The sequence below is a fragment of the Halichoerus grypus genome, chromosome 10 (assembly GCF_964656455.1).
Source record: "Halichoerus grypus chromosome 10, mHalGry1.hap1.1, whole genome shotgun sequence".
NCBI lineage: Eukaryota > Metazoa > Chordata > Mammalia > Carnivora > Phocidae > Halichoerus > Halichoerus grypus.
In genome coordinates, this window is record NC_135721.1 from 110461455 (window position 1) to 110486762 (window position 25308).

General features: G+C 48.9%; 2 protein-coding genes, 2 long non-coding RNA genes, 5 other non-coding genes and 2 pseudogenes across 15 annotated transcripts; 5 read left to right on the forward strand and 6 right to left on the reverse strand.

The window, feature by feature from the left end:
- Positions 1-286: 286 nt before the first annotated feature.
- Positions 287-1323, forward strand: LOC118536483 (isoleucine--tRNA ligase, cytoplasmic-like; annotated as a pseudogene).
- Positions 1324-1334: 11 nt separating this feature from the next.
- On the forward strand, positions 1335-4058 carry LOC144378781 (isoleucine--tRNA ligase, cytoplasmic pseudogene; annotated as a pseudogene).
- Positions 4059-5500: 1442 nt separating this feature from the next.
- IDH3B (isocitrate dehydrogenase (NAD(+)) 3 non-catalytic subunit beta) lies at positions 5501-10460 on the forward strand. 4 transcript variants are annotated; one of them, XR_013441975.1, is made up of 13 exons: positions 5501-5580; positions 5709-5789; positions 5898-5996; positions 6100-6220; positions 7878-7938; positions 8015-8147; positions 8252-8385; positions 8478-8580; positions 8677-8823; positions 9032-9126; positions 9253-9313; positions 10016-10218; positions 10334-10460. XR_013441975.1 is itself a non-coding variant. In XM_036093325.2 (12 exons), the coding sequence occupies exons 1-12, from the start codon at positions 5545-5547 to the stop codon at positions 10409-10411; spliced, it is 1149 nt and encodes a 382-aa protein (XP_035949218.1). In that variant the 5' UTR covers positions 5501-5544; the 3' UTR covers positions 10412-10460. The 4 variants fall into 4 exon arrangements, 3 of the variants coding, with proteins under 3 accessions (XP_035949218.1, XP_035949217.1, XP_035949219.1); XM_036093325.2 differs by lacking the exon at positions 10016-10218; XM_036093324.2 differs by lacking the exon at positions 10334-10460 and having other exon boundaries at positions 10016-10317.
- On the reverse strand, positions 10457-16350 carry NOP56 (NOP56 ribonucleoprotein). 2 transcript variants are annotated; one of them, XM_036093323.2, is made up of 12 exons: positions 16057-16350; positions 15809-15898; positions 15322-15436; positions 14449-14610; positions 13877-14075; positions 13324-13511; positions 13096-13247; positions 12821-12921; positions 12314-12462; positions 11962-12083; positions 11638-11775; positions 10457-10922 (listed from the first exon to the last, which is right to left on the reverse strand). In XM_036093323.2, exons 1-12 carry the CDS (start codon positions 16057-16059, stop codon positions 10548-10550), a joined length of 1794 nt encoding a protein of 597 aa, XP_035949216.1. In that variant the 5' UTR covers positions 16060-16350; the 3' UTR covers positions 10457-10547. The 2 variants fall into 2 exon arrangements, with proteins under 2 accessions (XP_035949216.1, XP_077913155.1); XM_078057029.1 differs by lacking the exon at positions 11638-11775 and having other exon boundaries at positions 16057-16222.
- LOC118536517 (small nucleolar RNA SNORD57) lies at positions 11846-11916 on the reverse strand. The gene has a single exon (XR_004917718.1). It is a non-coding gene; the product is annotated as a small nucleolar RNA SNORD57 (small nucleolar RNA).
- Positions 12174-12244, reverse strand: LOC118536518 (small nucleolar RNA SNORD56). Its single transcript, XR_004917719.1, has one exon. It is a non-coding gene; the product is annotated as a small nucleolar RNA SNORD56 (small nucleolar RNA).
- LOC118536515 (small nucleolar RNA SNORD86) lies at positions 12673-12758 on the reverse strand. Its single transcript, XR_004917716.1, has one exon. It is a non-coding gene; the product is annotated as a small nucleolar RNA SNORD86 (small nucleolar RNA).
- Positions 13633-13763, reverse strand: LOC118536520 (small nucleolar RNA SNORA51). Its single transcript, XR_004917720.1, has one exon. It is a non-coding gene; the product is annotated as a small nucleolar RNA SNORA51 (small nucleolar RNA).
- LOC118536516 (small nucleolar RNA SNORD110) lies at positions 14771-14838 on the reverse strand. Its single transcript, XR_004917717.2, has one exon. It is a non-coding gene; the product is annotated as a small nucleolar RNA SNORD110 (small nucleolar RNA).
- LOC144379268 (uncharacterized) lies at positions 16222-24894 on the forward strand. Of its 3 annotated transcripts, none has more exons than XR_013441976.1 (3): positions 16222-16355; positions 20987-21348; positions 24200-24894. It is a non-coding gene; the product is annotated as an uncharacterized LOC144379268 (long non-coding RNA). The 3 variants fall into 3 exon arrangements; XR_013441977.1 differs by having other exon boundaries at positions 24549-24894; XR_013441978.1 differs by having other exon boundaries at positions 20987-21205; positions 23525-24894.
- On the forward strand, positions 16362-16992 carry LOC144379269 (uncharacterized). The gene is made up of 2 exons (XR_013441979.1): positions 16362-16490; positions 16739-16992. It is a non-coding gene; the product is annotated as an uncharacterized LOC144379269 (long non-coding RNA).
- Positions 24895-25308: the final 414 nt, after the last annotated feature.

Below are 25308 nucleotides of genomic sequence, written 5' to 3' on the forward strand. Positions count from 1 at the left end.
TTTAGCATTTGATAAAGGTAGAATTTCTTATCTGGGAGAAAAGATAATAAATGATACCGGGGCAATTAGCTAACATTTTTGGAAAAAATAAAGTTAGGTATTTATCTTTCACCTTTTACAAAACTACATTTCAGATAAAATCTGAACCATATAAACCATATAAATGTACAAAACCATAACAGCATTAGCAGAAATACTGGAGAACATATCACCTCAGGACCCCTGGCAGTGATGTGGACGTGGCTCTTTCTGTGGCGCCCTGGCCTGGGGGCCCCTCAGCAACAACATGGTTCAGCAAGTTCCAGAAAACACGAGTTTTCCTGCCAAAGAAGAGAAAATCTTGCAGTTCTAGTCTGAATTTAATTGTTTGCAGGAATGCTTAAAGCAATCAAAACATGGGCCCAAATCTACATTTTATGATGGGCCTCCTTTTGCAAGTGGACTGCCTCACTATGGACATACACTTGCAGGGACAGTTAAAGATATAGTTACCAGATATGCTCACCAGAGTGGGTCTCATGTTGACAGAACATTTGGATGGGATTGTCATGGCTTACCTGTGGAACATGATATTGATAAGACACTGGGAGGGGCACCTGGGTGGCTCAGTCGGTTGAGCGTCTGCCTTCGGCTCGGGTCATGGTTCCAGGGTCCTGGGATCGAGTCCCACATCAGGTTCCCTGCTCCTTGGGAAGCCTGCTTCTCCCTCTCCCACTCCCCCTGCTTGTGTTCCTTCTCTCGCCGTGTCTCTCTCTGTCAAATAAATAAATAAAATCTTAAAAAAAAAAAAGACACTGGGAACCAGAGGACCAGAGGATGTAGCCAAAATGGGGATTGTAGAGCATAACCATCAGTGCCAAGCAATTTGTTTTTTTTTTTTAAGATTTTATTTATTTATTTATTTGTCAGAGAGAGAGAGAGAGAGCACAAACAGGGGGAGCATCTGGCCGAGGGAGAAGCAGGCTCCCCGCTGAGCAAGGAGCCCGACATGGGACTCGATCCCAGGACCTCAGGATCATGACCTGAGCCAAAGGCAGACACTTAATGACTGAGCCACCCAGGTGTCCCAGTGCCAAGCAATTTGTGATAAGATATTGTACTGAGTGGAAGTCCACTGTTAGAAGAGTTGTCCAGTGGATTGACCTTGACAATGACTACAACAGTCTGTACCCACAATTCATGGAATTTGTCTGTTGGGTCTTCAAACAACTCTACAATAAAGGTCTTGTGGATAGAGGTATGAAAGTTATACCCTTCTCTACTGCATGCAACACTCCACTTTCCAACTTTGAATCTCACCAGAAATACAAGGATGTTCAAGATCCTTCAGATTATATCTGATTAACTCGCCTGTGGTGAGAGCAAAAAACCTCTGCCTTAAGAAGGAGGATGTGCGTGATGTCTTGAAGGATGTGTGGCTCCCTTGGTACAATGCCTTTTGCTCCTTCATCTGGAACGTCCTGAAGTTGCAGAAGAAGGAAGACATGGAATTCTTCTACAATGAGAACATGGTTTAAGAAAGTGCTAACATCACAGACCGGTGGGTCCTGTCCTTCGTGCAGTCACTTGTTGGGTTCTTTGAGACCGAAATGACAGCTTACAGGTTCTATATGTGGTGCTTTGCCTGATCAAGTTCATGGATGTCCTGACCAACTGGTATGTCAGGAGGAACCGGAGAAGATGAAAGGGTGGAGGACTATGTTATGGCCCTGGAGACCTTGTTAGTGTCCTGCCTTCCCTGTGCAGACTTATGGCCCCCTATACACTTTCCCTACTGAATTGATGTACCAGAATCTAAAGATGCTGACTGACCCTATTTCTGTCCAGGACACAGACACACTCAGCATCCACTACCTCACGCTGCCCCATGTTTGAGAGGAGCTGATTGACAAGAAAATGGAATGTGCAGTGTCTTGGATGTGGTCTGTGATTGAATGTAGGTGAGTGATTTGAGACTCCAAAAGCATTCTGATAAAGTATCCTTTGAAAGAAATTATGGTTATCCGTCAGGATCCAGAAGCTCTTACTGAGATCAAGTCTTTGGAGAAGTCTATCACTGAAGAATTGAGTGTTTGAAAAGTGATGCTATCTACAGACAAAATACACACATGGCATTCACCTAAGGGCAGATCCTGATCCCACGGTCCTGGGGAAGCCTCTGAAGGGAAACTTGAAGGCTGTGATGTGTCCATCAAGCAGCTGAGGGATGAGGAGCTGGAGCGCTTCCAGGAGAGGGGGACCATTGTTGCAGAAGGCACGAACTGCATGAAGAGGACATTCGTCTCATGTACACCTTTGATCAGACAACAGGAGGGATGATTCAGTTTGAAGCACACTCGGAGCTCAGGTTTTAGTTCTCTTATATGGATGAAGGAGTAGCTCACAACCAGAAACTTCACAAAAAGTGCAATCTGGTTGTAACTGATGAAATAATAGTTTATTATGAAGCAAAGTCTGAAGGGAAGTATCTGAATGTTATTGAAAGCCACATGGAGTTCATACTTGCCACCATAAAGGCTTCCTTGAAACCATATCCAGTTCCAACATCAGATAAAGTCCTTACTCAAGAAAAAAAAATTAGGAGCACTTAGGTGGCTCAGTTGGTTGAGCATCCAACTCTTAATTTTGGCTCAGGTCATGATCTCAGGGTCATGGGATCAAGCCCTGCATCAGGCTCCATGCTAAGTACAGATAGTCTGCTTGTCCCTCTCCCTCTGTTCCTCCCCCTGCTTGCACTCTCTCTCTCTCTCAAATAAATAAATAAATATTTAAACAAACACAGTTAAAGGGGTCTGAACTGGAAATTACACTCACCAGAGGATCATCCCTGCCTGGCCCTGCTTGTAGGTATGTCGATCTTAACATTTGTACAAGGGGCAGTAAGCAAGATGGGAGGATTGCTTCCAGAAAATCCAAAAGTAAATAGTAGATTACACTTTTTAAAGCTGAAGTGTTGTTACTGGTATTTCTGGTGTAAAAAATACAGAGCTGGCTGTCTTCCATGGTGAAACAGAAATATGAAACCAAACCCACTTATTGAGTCTCACTGGAAAAACCCTTAGGATGGGAGCAGGGTCTGCCCGTGCTGTGGTGGACAGCCAGGCACTGATCTCTGCAAGTGCATCAACATGCAGCTCCTGAACAGGCCTGCAAGAGTGTTTAATAGAACAGTGGGTACTCTCCTACTGGAAACCCCACTTGGGTAGAGTTGACTCGCCCGCCAAGGTCTTCTGTTGGAGCAGCCAAGGCGTTTGGCCTTCAGAGCAGGAAGCTAAAGCTGTTTTTTTTTTTTTTTTTTTTTTAAGATTTTATTTATTTATTTGAGAGAGAGAATGAGAGAGAGAGAGAGAGAGAGAGAGAGAGAGAGAGTATATGAGAGGGGGAGGGTCAGAGGGAGAAGCAGACACCCTGCTGAGCAGGGAGCCTGATGCGGGACTCGATCCCTGGACTCCAGGATCATGACCTGAGCCGAAGGCAGTTGCTTAACCAACTGAGCCACCCAGGCGCCCACTAAAGCTGTTTCTGAATGAGACTCACAGATGAAATTATTAAGAAATCCCCACGGAGACTTTGAACATGAAGATGTATGTTTCTGTGTTCCGGCCAACAGCAGACTTCTAACGTTCATTATCAATGTGGTTCAGGCAGCCTTACCCTGGCACATACCTGAATGAACTCGGGAATGGAGGCCTTGCAAGGAATGGCAACAACATAAGGCATCTGAGCCTTTGACACTGCAGGGGGCTGACCCTGCCCTGATCCAACTATCATTGAACTTTTATGGGAGCCAGAAATAAACCCCTCCCTTATTTGGGCCATGGTTATGTTGTGCATTGTTCCCTGCACCTGAATCTAATCCTAACTGAGACACCTGCCCAGCCCCAAGTGAAGGGTCATGATTAATGTAAGCCACTGGTTCTCAATTCTGGTCCATTTTTAGAATCATCCAGGGAGCTTCTGAAGAACACCAGTATCTGGGCCCCATCCCAGATTGTTACATTAAAGCTCCGGCAGTTGGGTCCAAACACAGATGTTTTCTTTTCTTTTCTTTCTTTCTTTATATTTTATTTATTTGAGAGAGAGAGAGACAGCAGAAAGAGAGCGCACGAGTTGGGGGGAGCAGCAGACAGAGAGGCAGAAGCAGGCTCCCCACTGAGCAGGGAGCCCGACAAAATAATATTTCTGGATGAGTCCAAGAGTTAGCTTTCTCCAAGAAATCACACACAGTTGTACCATACCATGATAAATTCACATCACCATCCCAACAAGGTCCTCGGTATTGCTCATAAACCCCTCTCTATTTCTTTCAGTCCTGAGACTTGCACCAATCTTACTCACCAGTCCTCACTGTACATCAACTCCTCAAACATGCCTGCTCTCCTCATCATGTCCCAGAGAACCATGTTCATTCTCACCTCCACAGGGTGGTAGCTGCCTTGTTCAAATCCTCTGCCAGCTGGTGCAGCCAGTTCCTCACTTCGGGTGTTAGCTGTTAACTGCTCACAGCTACCCGCTTCTCTGGTGCGTTGTCTGTGGACAAATGGAGCCTCCAAGAGCCAGAGAGATGCCAGGAAGTTTAGGCCATGGAGGGCCTAAGTGAAATGTGGAATGAAATGTAATTTCTATTCCTGACGAAGTCGAGGGTACTACAGGTAGCACGACAATTTCATTCTACCTTTCATGATGAAAGGAAATGCTAAATTTCAGTTGGAGGTAAGAATAAAAGATGTGAGGGCGCCTGGGTGGCTCAGTTGGTTAAGCGACTGCCTTCGGCTCAGGTCATGATCCTGGAGTCCCGGGATCGAGTCCCGCATCAGGCTCTCTGCTCGGCAGGGAGTCTGCTTCTCCCTCTGACCCTCCCCCTCTCATGCTCTCTCATTCTCTCTCTCAAATAAATAAATAAAATCTTAAAAAAAAAAAAGAATAAAAGATGTGATTTTTGGATTTTCCCCATCCAAGTTCATGATACTGATTTGTATTCATGGACACCTGTAGGCTCTGTGGACCCCAGGTTAAGCCCCCGTACTCGAGGATCTGTAGGCCTAGGAAACTGACATTCAAGTGACTCAGCCTCACACTATATGCTCCTTCACAGTTAAACAGATTGTTTAACAGTTAAACAGTCCCTCCCCCGCCCAAGAGACTGAGGAACTTTTCAAGGGTCCTGACTAGACTTCCCCATTCTCAGGCAGTATCAGTGAGAGATGCCTTCCTGGGGACTGAGAAGGCCAGGAAAGCTCACCAAGCTCATAGGGATAATATGAGATCTCATATTCTTCTTTAGCGTTAGTTTCAACATAAATTAAATACGGAGACTGAAAACAAAGCAACAGACAAAGCGGTTGTGTGTCCCGTCAGGCTCCAGGGCAAGGATAAGCAGAAGACGAGGAAGGAGCAAGAGACCCATGAGAGGAGAGCTGGCATTGGTCCGAGGAAGTGAGGACCGCCCACTGCCACACACCTTTGTATTCCGCGGACCGGAAGTCGGGGTGCCGGGCCACGCCGGCTTCGGCGTCACTTCCGCCGGGACTTCCTGCTGAGAACATGGCAGCTCGCATAGGTGTCCGCTGCTTGACCCGAGTGAGGCCCGGGGTCGGGTCGGGCCGGGGGCGTGCGAGGGAGCGGCGGGTTTGTACCGGGTTCACTGCAGTGTTCGGGGTCTGGGACTCCCATACCCGACCTCACGGGCGTGTGCGTCTGTGTCGCAGGCGCTGGTCGCCGCCCCGAACCCCGGGGCATGGAGGAGCCTGTGTACCTCGGCCGTGGCGCACGCCGCCCCGCGGAGCCAGGTAAGGGCAGGTTCGACTCCGGTCCGTCCACTCCCCTGTCCCCTCATTCCCTCTCCCCGGGAATCTGTGCTCCCGCCCCAGCTCTAGCTCTCATGACACCGCTTCCAGGCTGAGGACATGAGGGTGGAGGGAGCCTTTCCAGTGACGATGCTCCCAGGAGACGGCGTGGGGCCTGAACTGATGCACGCTGTCAAGGAGGTGTTCAAGGTGAGTGCCCTGGGGGGATCAGCTAGCACGGACTCTGGGGTGGGTTGGAAAGTCCGGATTTAGTCGATCCTGACCCAGAGATTTTTGGGACGTGCCCCTGAAGGCTGCCTCTGTCCCAGTGGAGTTCCAGGAGCATCACCTGAGCGAGGTGCAGAATATGGCATCGGAGGAGAAGCTGGAGCAGGTGTTGAGTTCCATGAAGGAGAACAAGGTGGCCATCATTGGTATGTGTGCCCCCTTGCTACTCCACCCGTGTGCCCTTTAAAATCACATGAGCAAATGTTCTTTAAGCTTTTTTCCGCACATACTAACACATTACGTCCCCCAAGTTCCCATCACTATTTTGTGGCCATTTGTTTCTTCTGTTAACTCAGGAGTTGAGAGATCATGTGAGTTGTCTCGGCAGGAAGGCTTTAAGGGTTTGAAGTCTGTCGGGGCTACATCATGGGTCATCAAATCTTGTTAATTGTGTTTCTAGAATGCCACTTCTAGCTGCCTCTTTTCTTCTGTCTTCCCCTTTGCTTCTCTGCTTTAATCTCATTAGATTTTTTTGGGGGGCGGGCTTCCTGTTCTGCCCCTACAATCCATCTTCTGCATCTTTTCTTTTGGAAAGACCAACATGACTTTGTCAGGCTCAGCCTTAGCATAGGAAAGTAAGTTCTTCATAAGCTGACTCTCAGCTCTTCGGCTTTTATTTCCCTAACACTTGTTCTGTGCTTTGGTCACATTGGACCGTTAGTTTCCAGATACATGTACTATCTTGACTTACGTCATTACTTTTGCCCAGAATGTTCTTCCTTTGATGCTGCGTGTTAGACTAGTTCTCAGTACTGATCCTCTCAGTTTCCTAGGGCTGCTGTACAAATTACCTCAAAGCTAGTGGCCTGAAATAACAAATCTGTTCTCACAGTTCTGGAGGCCAGAATCCCAAAATTAAGGTGTTGGAAGGGCTTCCTCTGAAGGCTTAAGGGAGAATGCTTCCTGGCTTCTACCATCTACTGGTGGCTGCTGGTGTTCCTTGGTGTTCCTTGGCTCATAGATGCATCACTACAATCTCTGCCTCGGTCTTCATATGGCTTTTCCGCTCTGTGTCTGTGTATCTGTTTCTCTTTCTTTTCCTGTAGAAGGACTTGTCATTGGATTTAGGGCCCACCCTAATTCAAGATGATTTCATCTCAAGATCCTTAATTATGTCTACAAACACTCTTTTCCCAAATAAGGTCACATTTACAGGTTCTGGGGGTTAGGGCATGGACGCAGCATTTTGGGGTCACTAGTCAACGTACTGTACTCACTTGACCTAAGGCTTGGCCGAAATGCCCGCTGTCGTGTGTCATTTCGTGATGCCACCGGAGGGAATTTCTGTTCTGGGCTCCTGTGCATGGCGTTAATACCTCGCCCATGGTATTTATCATGTATTTCGTATTATTTGTCTTCCCCGACGTGTTGTTTGCCCCTTGAGGACAGGAATTGTGTATTGTGTTTTTTGGTTGATATCCCTAGTGCCTGACGTGTGGTCAATATTCACTAAGTATTGGTTGAAAAAAATGTCAAGTAGGTAATCATAGAAACATCAAGAAAGGCCATAGATCTCTTAGCATTGTTTCTCAGCCTATTAAACCCAGGCTCTTTGATCACATGAAGACATTTTCTGTCCTTTTAGATCATTTTTAAGTTTCAACGTAAATTAAATATGGTGGCTAAAAATAAAACACTGGTTTTAACTGCATTTTTCTTTGCCTCCAGAGGCACTTAAAAGTCACAGATTTGGGAGTGGGAGATGAGAGTCTGGGTTACATCATGTTACTGAGAGGATCAGACACTGATCTGGTTTCCCTTGGGCTTGGCCTGTGCCCGACCCTGACCCCTTTGTTTATGCAGGAAAGATCCATACCCCGATGGAGTATAAGGGGGAGCTAGCCTCCTACGATATGCGGCTGAGGTAGGTGGTGGGGGCCATGGGTCAGAGGAGTCCTGGAGCACCAGGCGTGGTGCTCATGGCTCTGCCCCACCCCCAGGCGTAAGTTGGACTTGTTTGCCAATGTCGTCCATGTGAAATCACTTCCTGGGTACAAGACTCGACACAACAATCTAGATCTGGTGATCATTCGAGAGCAGACAGAAGGGGAATACAGCTCATTGGAACATGAGGTGAGGCCCTAGAAATTGGGGAGGCCAGGGGTGAAGGTGGGAGAGCGGCATAGCTCCTTCCCTTCTTTCCAGGGTCACCTGCCTGCTTCTCTCTTCTTACCCAGAGTGCAAGGGGTGTGATTGAGTGCTTGAAGATTGTCACTCGAACCAAATCTCAGCGGATTGCAAAGTTTGCCTTTGACTATGCCACCAAGAAGGGGCGGGGCAAGGTCACGGCTGTCCACAAGGCCAACATCATGTGAGGGACATGGCTTTGCATGGGGTAGGCTCCTGGGAAGGTAGCCCTTTGCACTCTCTTGACTGAATTTGTTCCCTTTGGCCCACGGACAGGAAACTCGGGGATGGGTTGTTCCTGCAATGCTGTGAGGAAGTTGCTGAATTGTACCCCAAAATCAAGTTTGAGACAATGATCATAGACAATTGCTGCATGCAGGTAGTGTCTTCCCCATGTCTCTGCTCTCATGGTGTCAGGGATGGGCAAGGAAGCAGAACTTACTTCTCTTGTACGTGCCCACATTTTGCCCCCTAGCTGGTCCAGAATCCTTACCAGTTTGATGTGCTGGTGATGCCCAATCTCTACGGGAACATTATTGACAATTTGGCTGCTGGCTTGGTTGGGGGAGCTGGTGTGGTCCCCGGTGAGAGCTATAGTGCAGAGTATGCAGTCTTTGAGACGGTGAGTGAGGTCCCCTCTCCCCCCGGCCCTCTCTGCATGCCTGTCTTCTGACTTGAGGTCCCTTGATAGCTACCTCCAAATGTGTCCCCCTCCCCCATGTCTTTTCTCAATGTCCCTGGCCCGATCTCTCTTCCCTAATGCCCTTCCCTGCCCCCAGCCTCTGCATAATGTCTGCCCCCAGTGACTCTAGTGTGCCCTCTCTTCACAGGGGGCCCGGCACCCATTTGCCCAGGCAGTGGGTAGGAACATAGCCAACCCCACAGCCATGCTGCTTTCAGCTTCCAACATGCTGCGGCATCTCAAGTAGGTATCTCAAGTAGGTCATGGTGGGCTGGGGCCGGAGGCGGGGTGTTTTAAGGGGGAGGACAGCTGAGGAAATTGGGAATGATGTGGGGAGAATCTCAGTTCCTTCCTGTCCACATTTGACAGTCTCGAGTATCACTCCAACATGATTGCAGATGCGGTGAAGAAGGTGATCAAAGTTGGCAAGGTGAGTTAGAAAGGCTGTGGGTTTCAGGGCCTTGGCACTCCTCTTTGAGGAACTGAATTGGGGCCTCCTTTCCTCCAGGTCCCCAGAACATCTTCTGCTCTCTGATCTTCCCCTGTGGCTCTCAGGGCTGTTCTTCACCTCCCTTCTCCTGGCTGTTTCATCCTCTGGCTCTCCTTTGCCTCTTGGTTCCCGTCTGCTATTCCCTCTTTCCTGCTCCATCCATTGGCTCTTTTATGGCCATCTTAATGCAGCACTTGGGGCTCTTCTTCTGGGGAGAGCGCACGGGGCATGGAGGAGCAGAGGGAGATAGCAGGCAGGACGCGGCACAGGTGTCACCTTCTCCACACCTGGAAGCCCATCCTTGTCTGCATTCCCTGGCCGCCTCTCCTCCCAGCTGGTCTGATTTCCTCCAAGGCATCCTCATCCTGTCTGATTTGCATTTCCCATCTCACTTCATGCTCAGCCTCCCTCCCATCCTGCCCAGGCCGCAGCATAGCTCTGAGAGTGGTTCTGACTCTCAGCTGGGAGCAGATGGGCCCACGCTCTCGCATACCCGGCCACCTCCTTGCGACTCTGCTGCATTGCATCTTCTTCCTGGCCTTGCCATCCTTTCTTGGATTCCATTTCCATCACATTGCCCTATCCCCCCTTCATGGGCTCTCTTCTCTTCTTCCCCACGGCTCTTGCCGATGGTGGCTGTAGGTGCGGACTCGAGACATGGGCGGCTACAGCACCACAACCGACTTCATCAAGTCTGTCATCGGCCACCTGCACCCCCATGGGGGCTAGGCCCCTTTATTCCCTCCAACCTCACAAGGACCATACTACCTACACCTCCCTTCAGTACAGTGGACCAGAGAAGAGTTCTTAAACCTTTAGACCATAATCATCTGGGCAGAGCCTAGGTTGTCCTGGGGCTGGCTTCCTTAGGGAATGGTGTTATCAGGTGGGGGTGGGGGGTGGGGGAGAGGTTAGGGATGGGGCCTCGGCCGCAGGGATGATGGCAGTTCTCCCCTACAGGTTCGAACTTCTGACATGGGTGGCTATGCCACCTGCCAAGACTTCACTGAGGCGGTCATTGGTGCTCTGCCTCAATAGGTCCCACCCATGCCCATGTAAGGTGTTCAATAAAACACATATATATTGACTCTTGTGAAGTTGTTTTTATTGGGATATAAGGGATGGGCTGGGAAAGGTCATGTGGGTTATGCCCCCCACCAGGTAAACGTCCATTCTAATCTTCCTGGGATAGCTTCTGGAGCTTTTTCTTTTTCTTGGAGCTGCTGCTCTTGCCGCCAGCAGCCTCTTCAGGTCCACTGCTGAGTGGCTCCTCCTTGGAAGAGAATTTCCTCTTTTTCTTGGGGATGCTCCTATTTGCTGCCTCTTCAGCATCAGTAACTGGTTCCTCTTTGGGGGCGGATTTCTTCCTCTTGGGAAGACTTACACTGGCAGCTGTCTCTTCAAGATCACTACTAACCAGCTCCTCCTTGGAAAAAGATTTCTTTTTCTTGGGTTTGGAGACAGGGACAGATGGGTCTTCCATTCCATTCTCCTGTGGAATCTCCTGGGCCTTTTGCTTTTTCTTCTTTTTGGGTCTTTCACTTGTCTCCTGAAGAATGAAATGGGCATGAAACCCTCATCCATTGTATGAACACACACACCTCTATTAAAATTCCAGCAACTAAGTAGTTGGGGCAGAAAGTAGTAGAAATGATGTGAAAATTGCCCAGTGTTTCTGGGATGGTTTTTAACAGACACTGGAAATCCACCCCAAAGGTGACTCCCACTTAGAAAGGGAGAATGTGTTATCTAAGCCCATGGAATAGCTTATAGAAGACCCCACAATAGAACCATCATGCCATGTTGCAAAGGGGACCCTGAGAAACTACTTGACAAACTGGGCACTCCATGAAAATCCGGGGGGGGGGGGGGGGGCGGGGAGAACCCCGAGGTAGCATCATGGAGACCTCCCTGCCCCAAGCCCCACTAGGAAATGCCACCGCCTCCAGACACAGGCTGAGAACGCGCAGAGCAGGGATTTACACTACCCCCGGTTGAGGACTCCTGGGAGGCAGCCGAGGACAGAACACTTGCCCAGGGACCCGGTGTGCTACAACCAGCTCTCTGAGCTCCTGAGCCAGTTCTCTCAGCACCTATCTCCTTCCTATAGAACCAAGAGGTAGTTGAGATGTTTCAGGTCCTTATTTCAGTCCAAAAGCCTGGACTCAAGACCATGGCTTGAGGTAGCACATCCTTTGTCCTGCTGTCGAGAATCCTACATCCAGGGTCTTCACCCTGGGCTAAGGGCTGGTCTGCCTACTGACCTCACACTCCTCCGGGGTACTACTGCTGTTTTCTGAAGATGCGAGGGCCAGGGCGGCCAGCCGTTTCTTCTCCTTCTTCAAGCGTTTCTTCTCCTGCTTCTCCAGCTTCCTAGCCATCTCAGCAGCTGCTTCCTCTGCCTGGCCAAAGAAAGGTGCTCAAGAGGCCCTGAAGACTTCAGGCTGTCCAGGCCTCCCTTCTGGCTTCATTGGATCAGGCTCATTAAATCAGTTTTTCACCTCCATTCTACAGGGTCAGGCTAAGCCAGTTCATCACCTCCAACAGCCAGCTCTGGTCCTCCCCCACCCAGCAAAGCCCCAACTGACCTGAACCATTGCCTCCTTCATGACATCCAGATTCTTTCGTGGAATCTCTCCGGTCTCATAGAAGGACAGCCGCTCCTCAACTTGCTCTCGAAGCTTCTCCCCAAATACACTTGTGGGCACCTCTAGATGTGTGTGTGTGTGTGGATAAACAAAGCCTGTCAGCCCCTCCAGGGCCAGCTACTCCCCAGCCCGTTTTCCCTCTACCCTCAGCTTCACTCAGACCCAAAGTATCAACACTCACTAGGTGAACTGCTGTTGACGAAAAATACTGCCATCATTGTAGAAGCTGCTAGGTAGTTAGCCTTCCCTCCCCCCGAGCCCCTTTCTCCTCCAAGCCCCCCCCCACCCATACCAGAGAAGCAATCAATTCGTGAGGCAATACTGCATTTGTTTGCCAGGTAGCGGGAGATGCGGCCTTTGTTCTTGGCAGCTGCTCGGCCAATGAAGGTGGAGTGGAAAATGAGTCCATATTTTGGGGTGTTACCCCTTGTCTTCAGGGCTCTGGGAGAAGAATATTTAGTGGGGAGTTTTAAGATCAGAAATTTCAACCCTACTAGCCAAGGCAGCTCCTCCCCTCCCCTGTACCCTCAGGGTCCAGAGTGAGCCTCAGGCTGCTAACCCCACCTCATGCCAACCCACAGCTCCCAGAGGCAGAGGGAAGGCATCCAATGTCGCTGACCTGGAAATCTGGTCCCTTTGCTGGGCCCTGGGAATCACTCAGACACCAGGACTGGCCATCACCCCCATAGCAGAGGTCTGTACGGGTCAGGGAGCCCTGGTCAGCCATCACTGTGATCCCCAAACAAGCAGTGGGCACCAGAAGTGGCACCTGAGTGTGGGCAGGTGCCCTCACTGGTACCTGAACAGGGCCTTTTCAGCCCCCAGGATCTGCACTGTGGACGCTGGATACTTGGCCAGGTTGGTGAGGCTCCCAGCATGAGCAATGAGACGCGCACCTACCTGGAAAAGGATTCAAGGCATTAGAGAAGCTGCAACTGCCCATCTACCAACTGCATAATTCTGCTGCACCCCATCAAGTACAAGTGGGGAAGAGAACAGTGGGTCAGGAAATACAGCAGTATGGACCTATGCTGTAACACGCCTTAGCCCCATTTGGTGTTCCCCATGACGCACCGCTTCCCCAATTAGGGCCGAGAGGCTGGGGGCTACTTGGCTCATCTTGGACCGCAGGTATGTATGCAGGCTCTGGCGGTAGTCCGACAAAGACACCACACGGCTGGAGAAGCTCTCGATGTTTATCAAGTCGATGGCCGATATGTCCATGCCTAAGGGACACCCAGTGTGAACGCAGGGCCAGATAGTCACAGCCCCAAACTGTCTTGGCCACTAGGCTGTACTGACCCATGGAGGATCGCGAGGCATCCAGAATAGCCTTAGCCTTGGCCCCATCCATCGTCAGCTCTTCCAGCTTCTCCAGCTTTTCTTCATTCAGCTCCCTTCGGTTTCCAATGAACTGAGCAAGGCGGCAGTAAGTAGCATTGTCGTTGATGATCTTCACCAGCTCAGGAAAGTGATACCCATACCACTCCCTGCAAAGAGCCACCATCACTCCCTGCCCAGCGGCTAGGTCTCAAAGCTACAGCCTCAGCCCTCTCCGTATCTATTCTTTGCCCAGAGAAAAGGGATCAAGTCCAATTCAAAACCTCAACTCCATGTCCCCCCATTCACAATACAGACCAGGCAAAAAGCCTGGGCTGGGGTGTATATGGGTGGATTTACTCTACCTCCACTTTCTGTACAGTCAGTGTAAGAACACAGCCTGTGGTAAGCACTGGGAGGCTTGGCCCCACCCCACATTGTTCTACCCACAGGAGCCAGTCCTGATTTCAGCATTCAAAATTCGCTAAACCACAGGCCAAAGACCCCATTCTCAGGGGTCGCTTGGGCACTTTACCTGACACGCATGGAGAAAGTATTGATGTCCTTATCCAGCTGGTCCAGGAGGCTGATGGACTGGATAATCATATTGTCCACCCGGTTCACATTAAACTTAACTTTGGCACGAGAATAGCTGTGTCCCAGCCCCAACTGGGCTTTACAAGCAGACAGATCAGTCAGACCCTTCACCAGGTTGTGGAAGTGCAGACGAACCCCTGGAGGAGGGCAAGACAGTGAGCAAGAGGAGGCTCTAAGCCAGCTCCGACACCCATGGGTTGCTTCCCAGAAGCGACCTTAAGCGCCCTGATTAAATTTCCAGATCCCCCCTCAAAGATGTCAAGAATGGGGGCGCCTGGGTGGCTCAGTCGTTAAGCGTCTGCCTTCAGCCCAGGTCATGATCCCAGGGTCCTGGGATCGAGCCCAGCATCGGGCTCCCTGCTCTGCGGGAAGCCTGCTTCTCCCTCTCTCACTCCCACTGCTTGTGTTCCCTCTCTCACTGTGTCTGTCTCTGTCAAATAAATAAATAAAATCTTTAAAAAAAAAAAAAAAAAAAAAAAAGATGTCAAGAATGTTAATAGATGGTCCCACCTCGCAGGATCTCAGCTATCACGCCTCCAGTCTGGCAGTTGTACCCTAACTCCTCTTGTATAGCAGCACCGATCTTGGGGTCTCCAACCCCCAGGAGGACTTTCTTCTTTTTGGATGGCAGGTGAGTCTCCAAGAGCAGGCGGAGGTCCTCATGAACAACACCTCAAGGCAAAGAACAGAGCTCCCACTAACATGCTGAAGAATGCTGAAATCATAAAAGGGATCTGTCCCCTTAACCGCTGATTACATGACAAACTGATCCCACACTGGTCCCACAGAGCATGCTGAGATGGCATGCCTACATCCTTCCTTGCTTCGGGCTTCGCTCAGCGACATGGAGACATCAGCGATTGCACTCAGGGGATTGACAGACTCAAGTCATCACTGCAAAGCCCGCACCAACCATGGAAGGAACAGGACTCTGGTCCAACAGCACGTGTGTGAAGTGCAGAATTGAAACCTTACACATACCCAGGGGCACTATGGACACAAGTATTTAGTATTTGACTTACACGTCCTGGGGCCAAACCTTTTTTCTTGGCTCTTCTGTATCAGAATTGCCTTTTCCAATTAACTTTAACAATGACCAAAGAACCACCTACCAAATTGCACTTAAGAATCGTCTACCACCCACAAAGCCTAGGTCCTGGATTGTGCACTTTAAACATGTAGTATACCATATTCCCCAGACCTTGGGCTCTGTTTTAAACCACATCCTGTACACACCAAATACTGCCCAACACGTACCTGACTTACAACAAATTAGCCAAGGAAAGGAAAATGCAATCACAAACCGCCCCCCCATGAGGATAAGATCAGCAACAACTAAACCTCCGCTCATCTCCCTAAAATACTCGGTTGTGGCCGACTCACCTTCGGACACAGCGTTGGCATTTTCCAAGGCAACCTGGGACGAGGCAAAGGGACAAAAGGCCACGAGACGAACGATGTTGTGGAACTTGCCCAGGTTGAGCACGCACTCCTCTACCTTGGAGGAGAACAGAGCATGAGTGGTTTTCTTCCCTCGCTCTTGCCTCTAGGGCGCAGTAAAGCAGCGGCTCCCAGCCCTGGTCGTAGGTGAGAACCAACCGCACGCTTCATAAATGAGCCGATTATAGATAGGCCCTAAATCCCGGTCGGCTTCATCGTACGGGAGAGGAGTCCGGGGGGCTTACTTCTAAATGCTCCCAACGCGACCCTAGTCACGAACGCGGGTAAGGACCCCCCGGCTCTGGACCTTTCGGGCCCAGCGCACCCCCCAGTGCACGGCCGGCCACGTGGGAGCGCGCGGTGCATGCTGGGGCCCCGGAGCCCGAGGGGCTGCGGCGCGGCCGGCCAGCCCACCGCCGCCTTCACCCACCTGCGGCAGCAGCAAGCTGATCTCCTCCACCTCCTTCAGCGCCAGCAGCGCGTAGCCGACCGCGTGCTCGAACAGCACGTGCAGCAGCACCTGGAAGAGAGCCGGGGTGCAAGCATGAGCGCCGTCCCCGCGTTCGCCCGCCCCGGCTCCCAGGGCAGGCTCTGGCCCCGGCCCCAACCCCGGCCCGGGCTCCCGCCCGCACTCAGGCCCAAACCTCGGCCTTCATCCCACCCGCAACCACTCCTCACCATGGCGCCCGCTCCTGGCCCGGCTCGCAATGCGGCGAGCGGGCTCTGGCGCGCGGAACCGGGCTCCGGAGGCCACGCCCCCCGCGCCGCCGGCCAATCAGAGGCCGGGGACGATACCTTTGCGGGCCTCCGGAGGGGTCCGCCGCGGTGGTATCGCCCTGAGCGCGGGAGGGGGAGCGCGGGCGCGCGGGCGGCCTTCCGGCTTCTGCTGTGGCGCCCGCCTGCGTGGTTGCCGGGGACGCGCGGGATGGGGCCCGGCCCTGCAGGCCGCAAAGCGGGTCGGGGAGGCGCTTTCCCGGGTAATATTCCAACCCCTCAGGTCTTCATTATAGGAATTCTGGATGGCAGAGCTCGGCAAGCGCCGGGCGGGAGGCCTCGCGCGGTTCTCCGCTACCATTCCCGGACAGAAGCTTGCCGAGCCCACTTTCCGCGGCGTGAGTGACCTGAGGCCGGGGACCGCTCCCTGCGCCCCACGCCCCCCGGGACCCCTTCGTCCCCGCTTCCCACTCGGGGACCACCCTGCTCCCGCGGACCGAAGCGGGGCCTGGGGCGCGTTGGCGCAGACCCCGAGGAAACGGCTCCTCGGGGCCCGCTTCGCGCTTTTCGGTTGTATTTTATTTTTTTTTAAATGTTTATTATAGGCGATAAAGTAGAAAAGAATGACGATCTCACTTCTTCCTAGGTCGGTTTCTGGTTCCTCTACAAGAAGAACCAGTTCCTTTGGAAGGGCCACGTGTTGCTCGCCCAGTGGAACCCCCAGTTAGCTCCAAGGGAATTGGAGCTCCTTTTCCATGTCCTCGAGGGCGGGTTTCGGGCATCCTGGCGATTATTTTGAAATTATCTTTGCTTTAATAACTAATATTAGAATTATAAACCCCAAACTTGTATATCCTACAGTGGTATATATACTGGTAATTAAAAAAATTTTTTTTCAAAGATTTTATTTATTTGAGAGAGAGCGCGCGCACACAAGCCAGGGAGAAAGGCAGAGGGAGAAGCTGACTCCTTGCTGAGCAGGCAGCCCATGGCGAGGCTCCATCCCAGGACCCTGGGATCAAGACCTGAGCTGAAGGCAGAGGCTTAAACGACTGAACCATCCAGGCGCCCCTTATAAAATCATTTTAAGGGGATTTTTATTCTGTATATCCTCATAACTAAAGTGAATTTATACATTTAACATATTTTCTTCTTAAGCAATTCAGTTATTTGGTAAACAAAATTCAAGTAGTGAGCTCACTCTTTTTTTTTTTTAAAGATTTTATTTATTTGACAGAGAGAGACACAGCAAGAGAGGGAACACAAGCAGAGGGACGGGGAGAACTAGAAGCAGGCTTCCCACTGAACAGGGAGCCCAACGTGGGGCTCCATCCCAGGACCCTGGGATCATGACCTGAGCCAAAGGCAGATGCTTAACGACTGAGCCACCCAGGCGCCCCGTGAGCTCACTCTTAATACAGTGAATCTTAAAATCTCATAATCTCAATATTGCTTAAAATGTGATTAAATTCTGTTACATATATTTACATAAGGTCATGGGTCTGAATCAATTACTCTGACACTTTAAAGTGGAATTGCAAAATTAATCTGTTACATCAATATGTTAAATTCTCTTAAATTATAAATATCAACTTAAGCAGATGATTCCAAAATGTAATGGGAAATATTAATGCTATGACTGATTTTTTTCATTATTTCTGTACTTAATGCTAAATATTCCTGGGGTTACAGGTGCTTATCTACTAAAGTGGAAGTTTTCAAAGGAGAAGTCAGAATCCATTAATGGATTGCAGAATTAATTTAGACATTCTTTGCCAGCATTAAAAAAAATAGGATGAAGGAGAATAGGAAATAAGAGTATGTCACATACAGTATTGATCTGCAAAACTTTTTGCTTTAGCTAAACATACATATGAATGTAAGATACACATGTACACATACAAATTTAAGAGTATATATATAAGTTACATAAACATACATTTCTGTGGATTAAATACAAGAAGGCAGAGAGTCACTGAGCTGGAAGATAGCCAGTCATGCTTGGGAGAGAGCTGAGTCCTCTGGTTATATAGGAGCTGTACTGAAGTAGTATGCTAACTCAGAAATGACAGAAGAAAACCGCACTTCCACTGGTGAGATACACTCCTGATTAGATGGGACGTGGGGTAAACACTAAAAATCTTCTTTTGGCTTCTTCGCCTCCACCTCTTGTACTAAGCTATCTCCCCAATACTTTATGATCCTGACCGCAATGGGCATTTCTGCAGTGTGTGATATTAGAGACCATACCTTCCCTTTGGGCTGGGTTCATTCTTACCGAGGTTCAGTTCACCACCAAAGTGGACTTTTGCAAAACTTTTGGTTTCCCTTTCTCTAAGCCACCTTCCTCTCCATTGCTGGGGATGATCTTCCTAAAGCAGAGTATCCAATCATGTTCGGTTTGTAGGTGCTCATTGTGGCATGAAGTCATAGGAAGATTAAGGGCTTGGTGTCTCAGGATCACCCGTGGTAGCTAGTGTGCAAAAATGACCCCCAATGATCCATGCCTCCTGACATTAGGTCCTCGTGTAGTCCCACAAGGAACCAGGCTGGGTCTGTGATGCATTCTAGGCAATAGAATGTGGCAGGAGTGATTCTGTGCCCGTGCCAAGCCTCAGCCTTTTGCATTCTTGGGAGCCTTGAGTTACCTTATGAGAAATTCAGCTACTTGGCTGGAGAGACCACATAGAGAAGGAGAGGCCCTGATACTTTATGGACAGGTCCAGTTTTCCCAGCAGCTCAGCTGAGCCCAGCCTTGCAGCTGTCCCTGTCAAGAAAGGAGACGTTTAGGTAAAGACATTTTGTGTGTTCCAGCCCCTGCCACCATCTGACTGCAGCCACATGAGCAACTCCAAACAGGACCAGTAGAAGAACCACCTAGTTGAGCCCCACCTATGCACAGAATTGTGAGAAATAATATATTGTGGTTTTAAGCCACTAAATTTCGGGATGATTTGTTAAGCAGCAATACATATGAATCAGTCTGTCAACCAAGATTCAGACCTCAGTTCTACTACTTACAATGTGACCTAAGTGAATCACCCACCTTCCTGAGCTTTCATTTCTTCTGCGGAATGAACACTGAGGATTCACTTATCCCTTCAACAAACATTGTATTGAACATCTGCTCGGGACTGGGTATGACACCGGGGTGGAACTGGGCAGATAGTAGGAACACAACAAATGTTAGTGGTGTTTCGTCTTCTTCTTTTGTCCCTTTATGATAAATAGCATGACGACATTTCCTTGCACCTGTTCTCAGGTGAGTCCCACTTCTCCCATTGCCTCCCATAGAATCTACCGAAACTGCATGTTTTTATACACCCCGCTGCCATAACTTAATTCTACCACTTCAGCCACTAACTCACCCGTGTAGACAGATCACCTCTAGCACAGTTTAGTTTTACACGGTAAAACAGTGATGCATTCCATTTTTCTACTGCCGGTGGTAGTAGATGCACGGTTCATCGTCTCTCACCCTGATTAAACGTTGCTGGAACCTGGAAAATATGTAAGCTTGCCAATTATGGGTACCTCGTTTGGCTCATTAATTTAAACTTTTCTTCTTAAATATGCATTGCCCTCGAAGTACTGTTTTAGTGGTAGTCTGCAAATTTTGGTGTGCAATATTTTCCTTCTAATTCAATTCTACATGTATTCTGGTTTCTGCTATGAATGCTGTGATGACCCACACATTATTTGGGTTGGTGATAAAGGCTGCTGTCCTCCTTGCTTCCCATTGCTGCTTTCTAGGTGTTATTTCCTTCTCTTTTTCTTTGAAAAACCTCGGCCACCCATCACTGCCTGGTAATGTCTGACTTTGCACTGTGAAGGACATTGCTTACCTTTTAGAGAAGGAGGCAAGATGCTATTGATGAAAAAGCTTGGGGTGCCCCAAGCTGGTGAGCTTCCTAACTTCAGATTTACTACCCTGATTGTATCATTCCAGTTCAGTCTTCTAGGTACTGGGGTGGCCCCAACAGCTGACATCATTATATGTGCATTAGGCCCTGGGCGCTCCTTTTATTCTGAAGACACCTCACAGACATGAAGATGGAGTGGTGGCAGGTGATGGGAGGAGGGAGCAGAGAAATGAGACCAAAGCTGCCTCCACTCATCTTCTCAGAACCCGAACTAAACAAACGAATTCAGCTAGTCTTTTTTGGGCTCCTGAGAACATAGGTAAGTTTTGAAGTAGTGAGCACCTTGGACACTGTGTGATCCAGCATCCTTTACAGATGAGAAATCAGGATGTTCAGGAGTCAGGTTGAGGAATCTGGGTATTCAAGAAGCTACAGAATGAGTTAATTCTTCCATTTGTTAAAAAAAAAAAAAGAAAGAAAGGTTTTTGGGCTCCTGGGTGGCTCAGTTGGTTGGGCATCTGCCTCTGGCTCAGGTCACGATCCCGAGGTCCTGGGATGGAGCCCTGCATCTGGCTTCCTGCTCCGCAGGGAGTCTGCTTCTCCTTCTCCCTCTGCCTGCCACTCCCCCTGCTTGTGCTCTCTCTCTCTCTGTCAAATAAATAAATAAATAGATAGATAAATAAATAAATAAATAAATAAAATCTTTAAAAAAAAAAGAAGGTTTTTGTGTGCCTATAACATGCCAGGTAGGTATGTATGTCACTTAGAAAGCTAGGTGCTAGGATACAGTAGTAAACAAACCAAGTAAGTCACTGCCATCATGGAGTTCACATTCTAGGAGATAAAAAAAAATCAAGTAAATGTGTAGTGCATCAGGTGCTGACGTGTCACAGAAGGTGGCATGGTTTTACACAGGCCCTCAGTGAAGAAGCAACATTGAGCAGAGATCTTAAGCAAGGGAGTCAGCGATGCAGAGATCTGGGAGAGTAATACACACAGTGATGATACTAACCTGTGACCTCTGATTTCAGGGACCTTCTGATCCCGGGAGACTGAACATAAGCAAGCGAGGAGGTGCAGTAGTGTGAGAGGCTGACCAGAAGACCACTTGGGCCAGCGTTCCTGGGGAAGACTTCACGGCTAGAAGGAATTCTAGGTAGTCACAGAAGAACGTGTAGGTCATCTAGAGCTCTAGGATGGAACGAGCATGGAAGCAAAAGCCAGCAACAAAAGAAGGAACTGCTAGAAATGTAAGATTCATCCTGGTCAGTAGTTGGACAAAAGACTGGAGGATCTAGTATGTAAGATCTAGGACCTAAGAAGCCTTGAATGAAAGCCAGGATGACACTCTTATTTTCCATCACCCAAAGTTTGATTGGAGACTAGTTTGGAGGTGAGATGCAAGACAGATTTCCCAGAAAGTTCCAGCTGAGAAAGTGTCCTGCATGAGCAGCAGGTCTGAATGGGGAGTTTTGGGTTTCCTGGGCGTGTTCCAGGTTCAACCTTGAAAGTCATGTTGCACCTGGGGCCTTTTCTTTCTCTGTGTAGATAGAACTGTCCATTCACTGGGAAGGATCATACTCTATAGCATCTAGTCCTTTTTTATTTTGCCCAGCCTGTGGCTCACTGTGTCATCTTGGTGTAAATTAACCCAGAGTTTTTACTCATGGCAACACTAATGGGGATCTATGGAAATGGAATGGGCTGTTTAAATTCCGGGGAGTAGGGAGAGCTTCTGGAAAGGAAATTGTGTGAAACAACCACAAGATGGTGGCACTCTACACTCATTTCTAGAATAGAAAACCCTCCCATAGAATTTGAAAAACTTCCAGGAATTCCTTGGCCCTTTTCTCAATCATGGAAAGAACCCCTGCAACAGTCTTTGGTAATGAGTTACATATATATACAATATTTATTCCCATAGACACAGAAGAACGAAAAGCATCCAAGGACGATCCTTGAGCTCAGTGTTCCTTGTCTTTTTGGGTGCAGCTTGTGAAGCCCAGAGTAATTAGGATTATAGGGTAAATGTTTTGTTCAGCCAGTGTTGTTTGCGTTCAGAATCTGAGCCTGAGGAATATTTGGTCTTACCTGTGCCTGTGATCATATCTGTTATTTATGAGCACATAGCATGGTGCTTGACACTTAGTCTTACTTGTGTCAACTCGTAGAATCTTTATAAGAGAATCTGGAGGTGAGGTTTCCATGGCTCATTATGCAGACATGGTTCAGTGATAAAGATGTCTGTATGCTCTATATACCTCATCAACCCCAACCATGATCTTGGGCCTTTCTTCACATTTTCCAAACTAATACTGCATCGAAGAATGAATTATCTGGCACAATGCTGCAGAGAGCTGTCTTTAATTAGCAATCTCAACACTCAAAAACAAGCCTAACTTACAAAATTTGGACAGCACTCACACACCTGGTGATTTTGCCTTTGAAGATTGTATTTTAGTTTTGTTCCCTAGGAACAAAAAGGGATAAAGTCCCTACTGACTCTGTCTGTAGGTTTTAAAGGGATCTCTTGGAAACAGCGCATGGGATTATAAAATATTCATCTGATCATCTGTCTTCTACCTGCAGAGCTTAGTCTATTTGCATTTATTTTCATTCCTGATATGTTCTTTTTTTTTTTTTTAAAGATTTTATTTATTTATTTGAGAGAGCGAGAATGAGAGAGAGAGAGAGCGCATATGAGAGGGAGGAGGGTCAGAGGGAGAAGCAGACTCCCTGCTGAGCAGGAAGCCCGATGCGGGACTCGATCCCGGGACTCCAGGATCATGACCTGAGCCGAAGGCAGTTGCTTAACCAACTGAGCCACCCAGGCGCCCCCTGATATGTTCTTTTTCTATCATTTTACACACTTTCTATTCATTGTGTTGTTTTTTTGCTTTGCTTTCCTTCCGCTCTTTCTTGGAGGTACTATTAATCTAAGAGTACTTTAAATTAAAATTTTCCATTTGAGGTTTTTGGAACACACAATTGGTGTGGGAATTTAGGTCCTCTGTGTGAGGGTTGCCTTGTGGATATAAATTCTCAAGGGAGAATTTTCTCCCCACTTTCTGCCAAGGTCAAAAGAGACAAGTGTCTCTTTCTGCAATGCAGGTTTGTTTCTTATGATCCCTTCCAGGAACTTGGGTGCCCCAGCTTTGGGTGGGGCCTTACAGAGCATATCTGAGGTACATTTACTGAATGGAAAGTCACCAGCAGGGGCGCCTGGGTGGCTCAGTCGTTAAGCGTCTGCCTTCGGCTCAGGTCATGATCCCAGGGTCCTGGGATCGAGCCCCACATCGGGCTCCCTGCTCCGCGGGAAGCCTGCTTCTCCCTCTCCCACTCCCCGTGCTTGTGTTCCCTCTCTCGCTGTGTCTCTCTCTGTCAAATAAATAAATAAAATTAAAAAAAAAAAAAAAAAAGAAAGTCACCAGCATAGTGGACCCTGTCGGTACCTGGCCCAGCTCCCCTTACTGGCTGGTGCCTCACTCCCCAGTTTCTGTGAGTATGCAAGCCCGGTGTCTCCCTTGATTTTCTTTTCTTTTTTAAGATTTTATTTATTTATTTGACAGAGAGAGACACAGTGAGAGAGGGAACACAAGCAGGGGGAGTGGGAGAGGGAGAAGCAGGCTTCCCGCGGAGCAGGGAGCCTGATGCGGGGCTTGATCCCAGGACCCTGGGATCATGACCTGAGCCGAAGGCAGACGCTTAACAACTGAGCCACCCAGGCGCCACTCTCCCTTGATTTTCACCAAAGGTGTAGTCCTACTTAACATGAGTCTGTGTACAGTGGAGTTCTTTATGCACATTGGGTGTGTTGCTTATTAGAAATGAAAGGATCTGACTGCAGACATAGCCTCTGACAGAGAAAATCCAGTGTCTGTTTCATTTTCCCCCCAATAAGAAATGTATGAACTGGGGTAATATCAGTAAGACACCAGTTATAGTTCTCTGGATAAATCGTTAAATTTATTGTCAAATCATTCTTAGCTGACCTGAGGAAAGAAAGAAAGAGGAAGAGGGAGAGAAGGAGGGAGGGAGGGAGGAAAGAAGAGTGATCTTCATGCCTGGCGGCTCCTGGATAGGCTGAATTGCTAAGTGTTAAGATGGAATGAGCTGGCAGGTCAAATCCAAGAGTGCAGAGCTGATGGGACTGCCCTCTGATGACACATCCCCCCTGTAAAGCCACATCACAGCAACACCTTTCCTCTCTTACCCATGTCTTCTTCCTCTGCCTGGCTCCCTAGCTCACTGGAAGTTTCCTGTTGCTTGAGGGTCCTGGGAGCCACCATGAACTAATTCTCTGATCGACATCACTTGAAGAATCTTTAGAGTTGTCTTGAGAGAGGTCTTGCAGTTATTTGAATTAGGAAACCTCCTGTTAAATTATGTCCACAAATTCTTTGATAACCCCCTTCGAGAGACGGAGCCTAATCTTCTTCCCTTGAGTGTAAACTAGCCTCAGTGACTGAGTTCTAATGGATAGAAAGCTGTAGGATTGAGGCTGTAACTTCTGAGACTAGGTTATAAAAGGCACGTGGCTTCCCCCTTGTTCTCGCTCTCTCTTTCTCTCTCGGGTGACTTGCTCTGGGCAAGACCAGCTGCTGAGTTGTGAAGACACCCCAGCAGCCCTGCGGAGAGGTCCTTGTGGGGAGTAATCAAAGTCTCCTGTTAACAGCCAGCAAGGAATGAAGCCTCCTGCCAACAGTCATGTGTATGAACCATCCCGAGGCCAGATCTTCCAGTCCCAGTCAAATCTTCCAGTGCCTGCATATCCAGAACCAGAACTGCCCAGCAAAGCCACTCCCAAGTTGTCGACCCATAGAAACTGTGTGAGATGATCAGTGTTTATTTCTTTAAGCTGTTAAGTTGGGGGGATGATCTGTTGTGCAGAAATAGACAACGAAGACATTCCCTCACATAAAATTGTGCATCACCAGAACAGGATCATGTGTTTGTGTTTATGGTGGGTGTTCAGGCATATTGGTAGCCACCGGAAGCCTGACAGTAATCACTAGGAGGCTGGTGACTCAGGCCCCTCTTATTCCCCTCTCCAGGGGCTGGCATTACCCAGGCAGGTGGTCTTGAAGGCCAGGTGTCACGTGGTGACCATTTTTGGGCCTCCCAGTCCTGCTTGGTTGGGTTAGATTGCCTGGATCCCAGTGTCAGGGTGTCCGGCAGGTAAGCTCAGGGCCAATGTGTGTCCTCCCAGAAGAAGGCATATGACACACAAGAGTTTGGAATTGGGGGTTAGACCTGAGATCCACAGACAGGAGGCACCTGCAACATCTTCTTTAGCCTCACCTGGGGATGGACGGGGGCGAAAGAACGGATCTGTTTCTCCCGGTCACGTGTC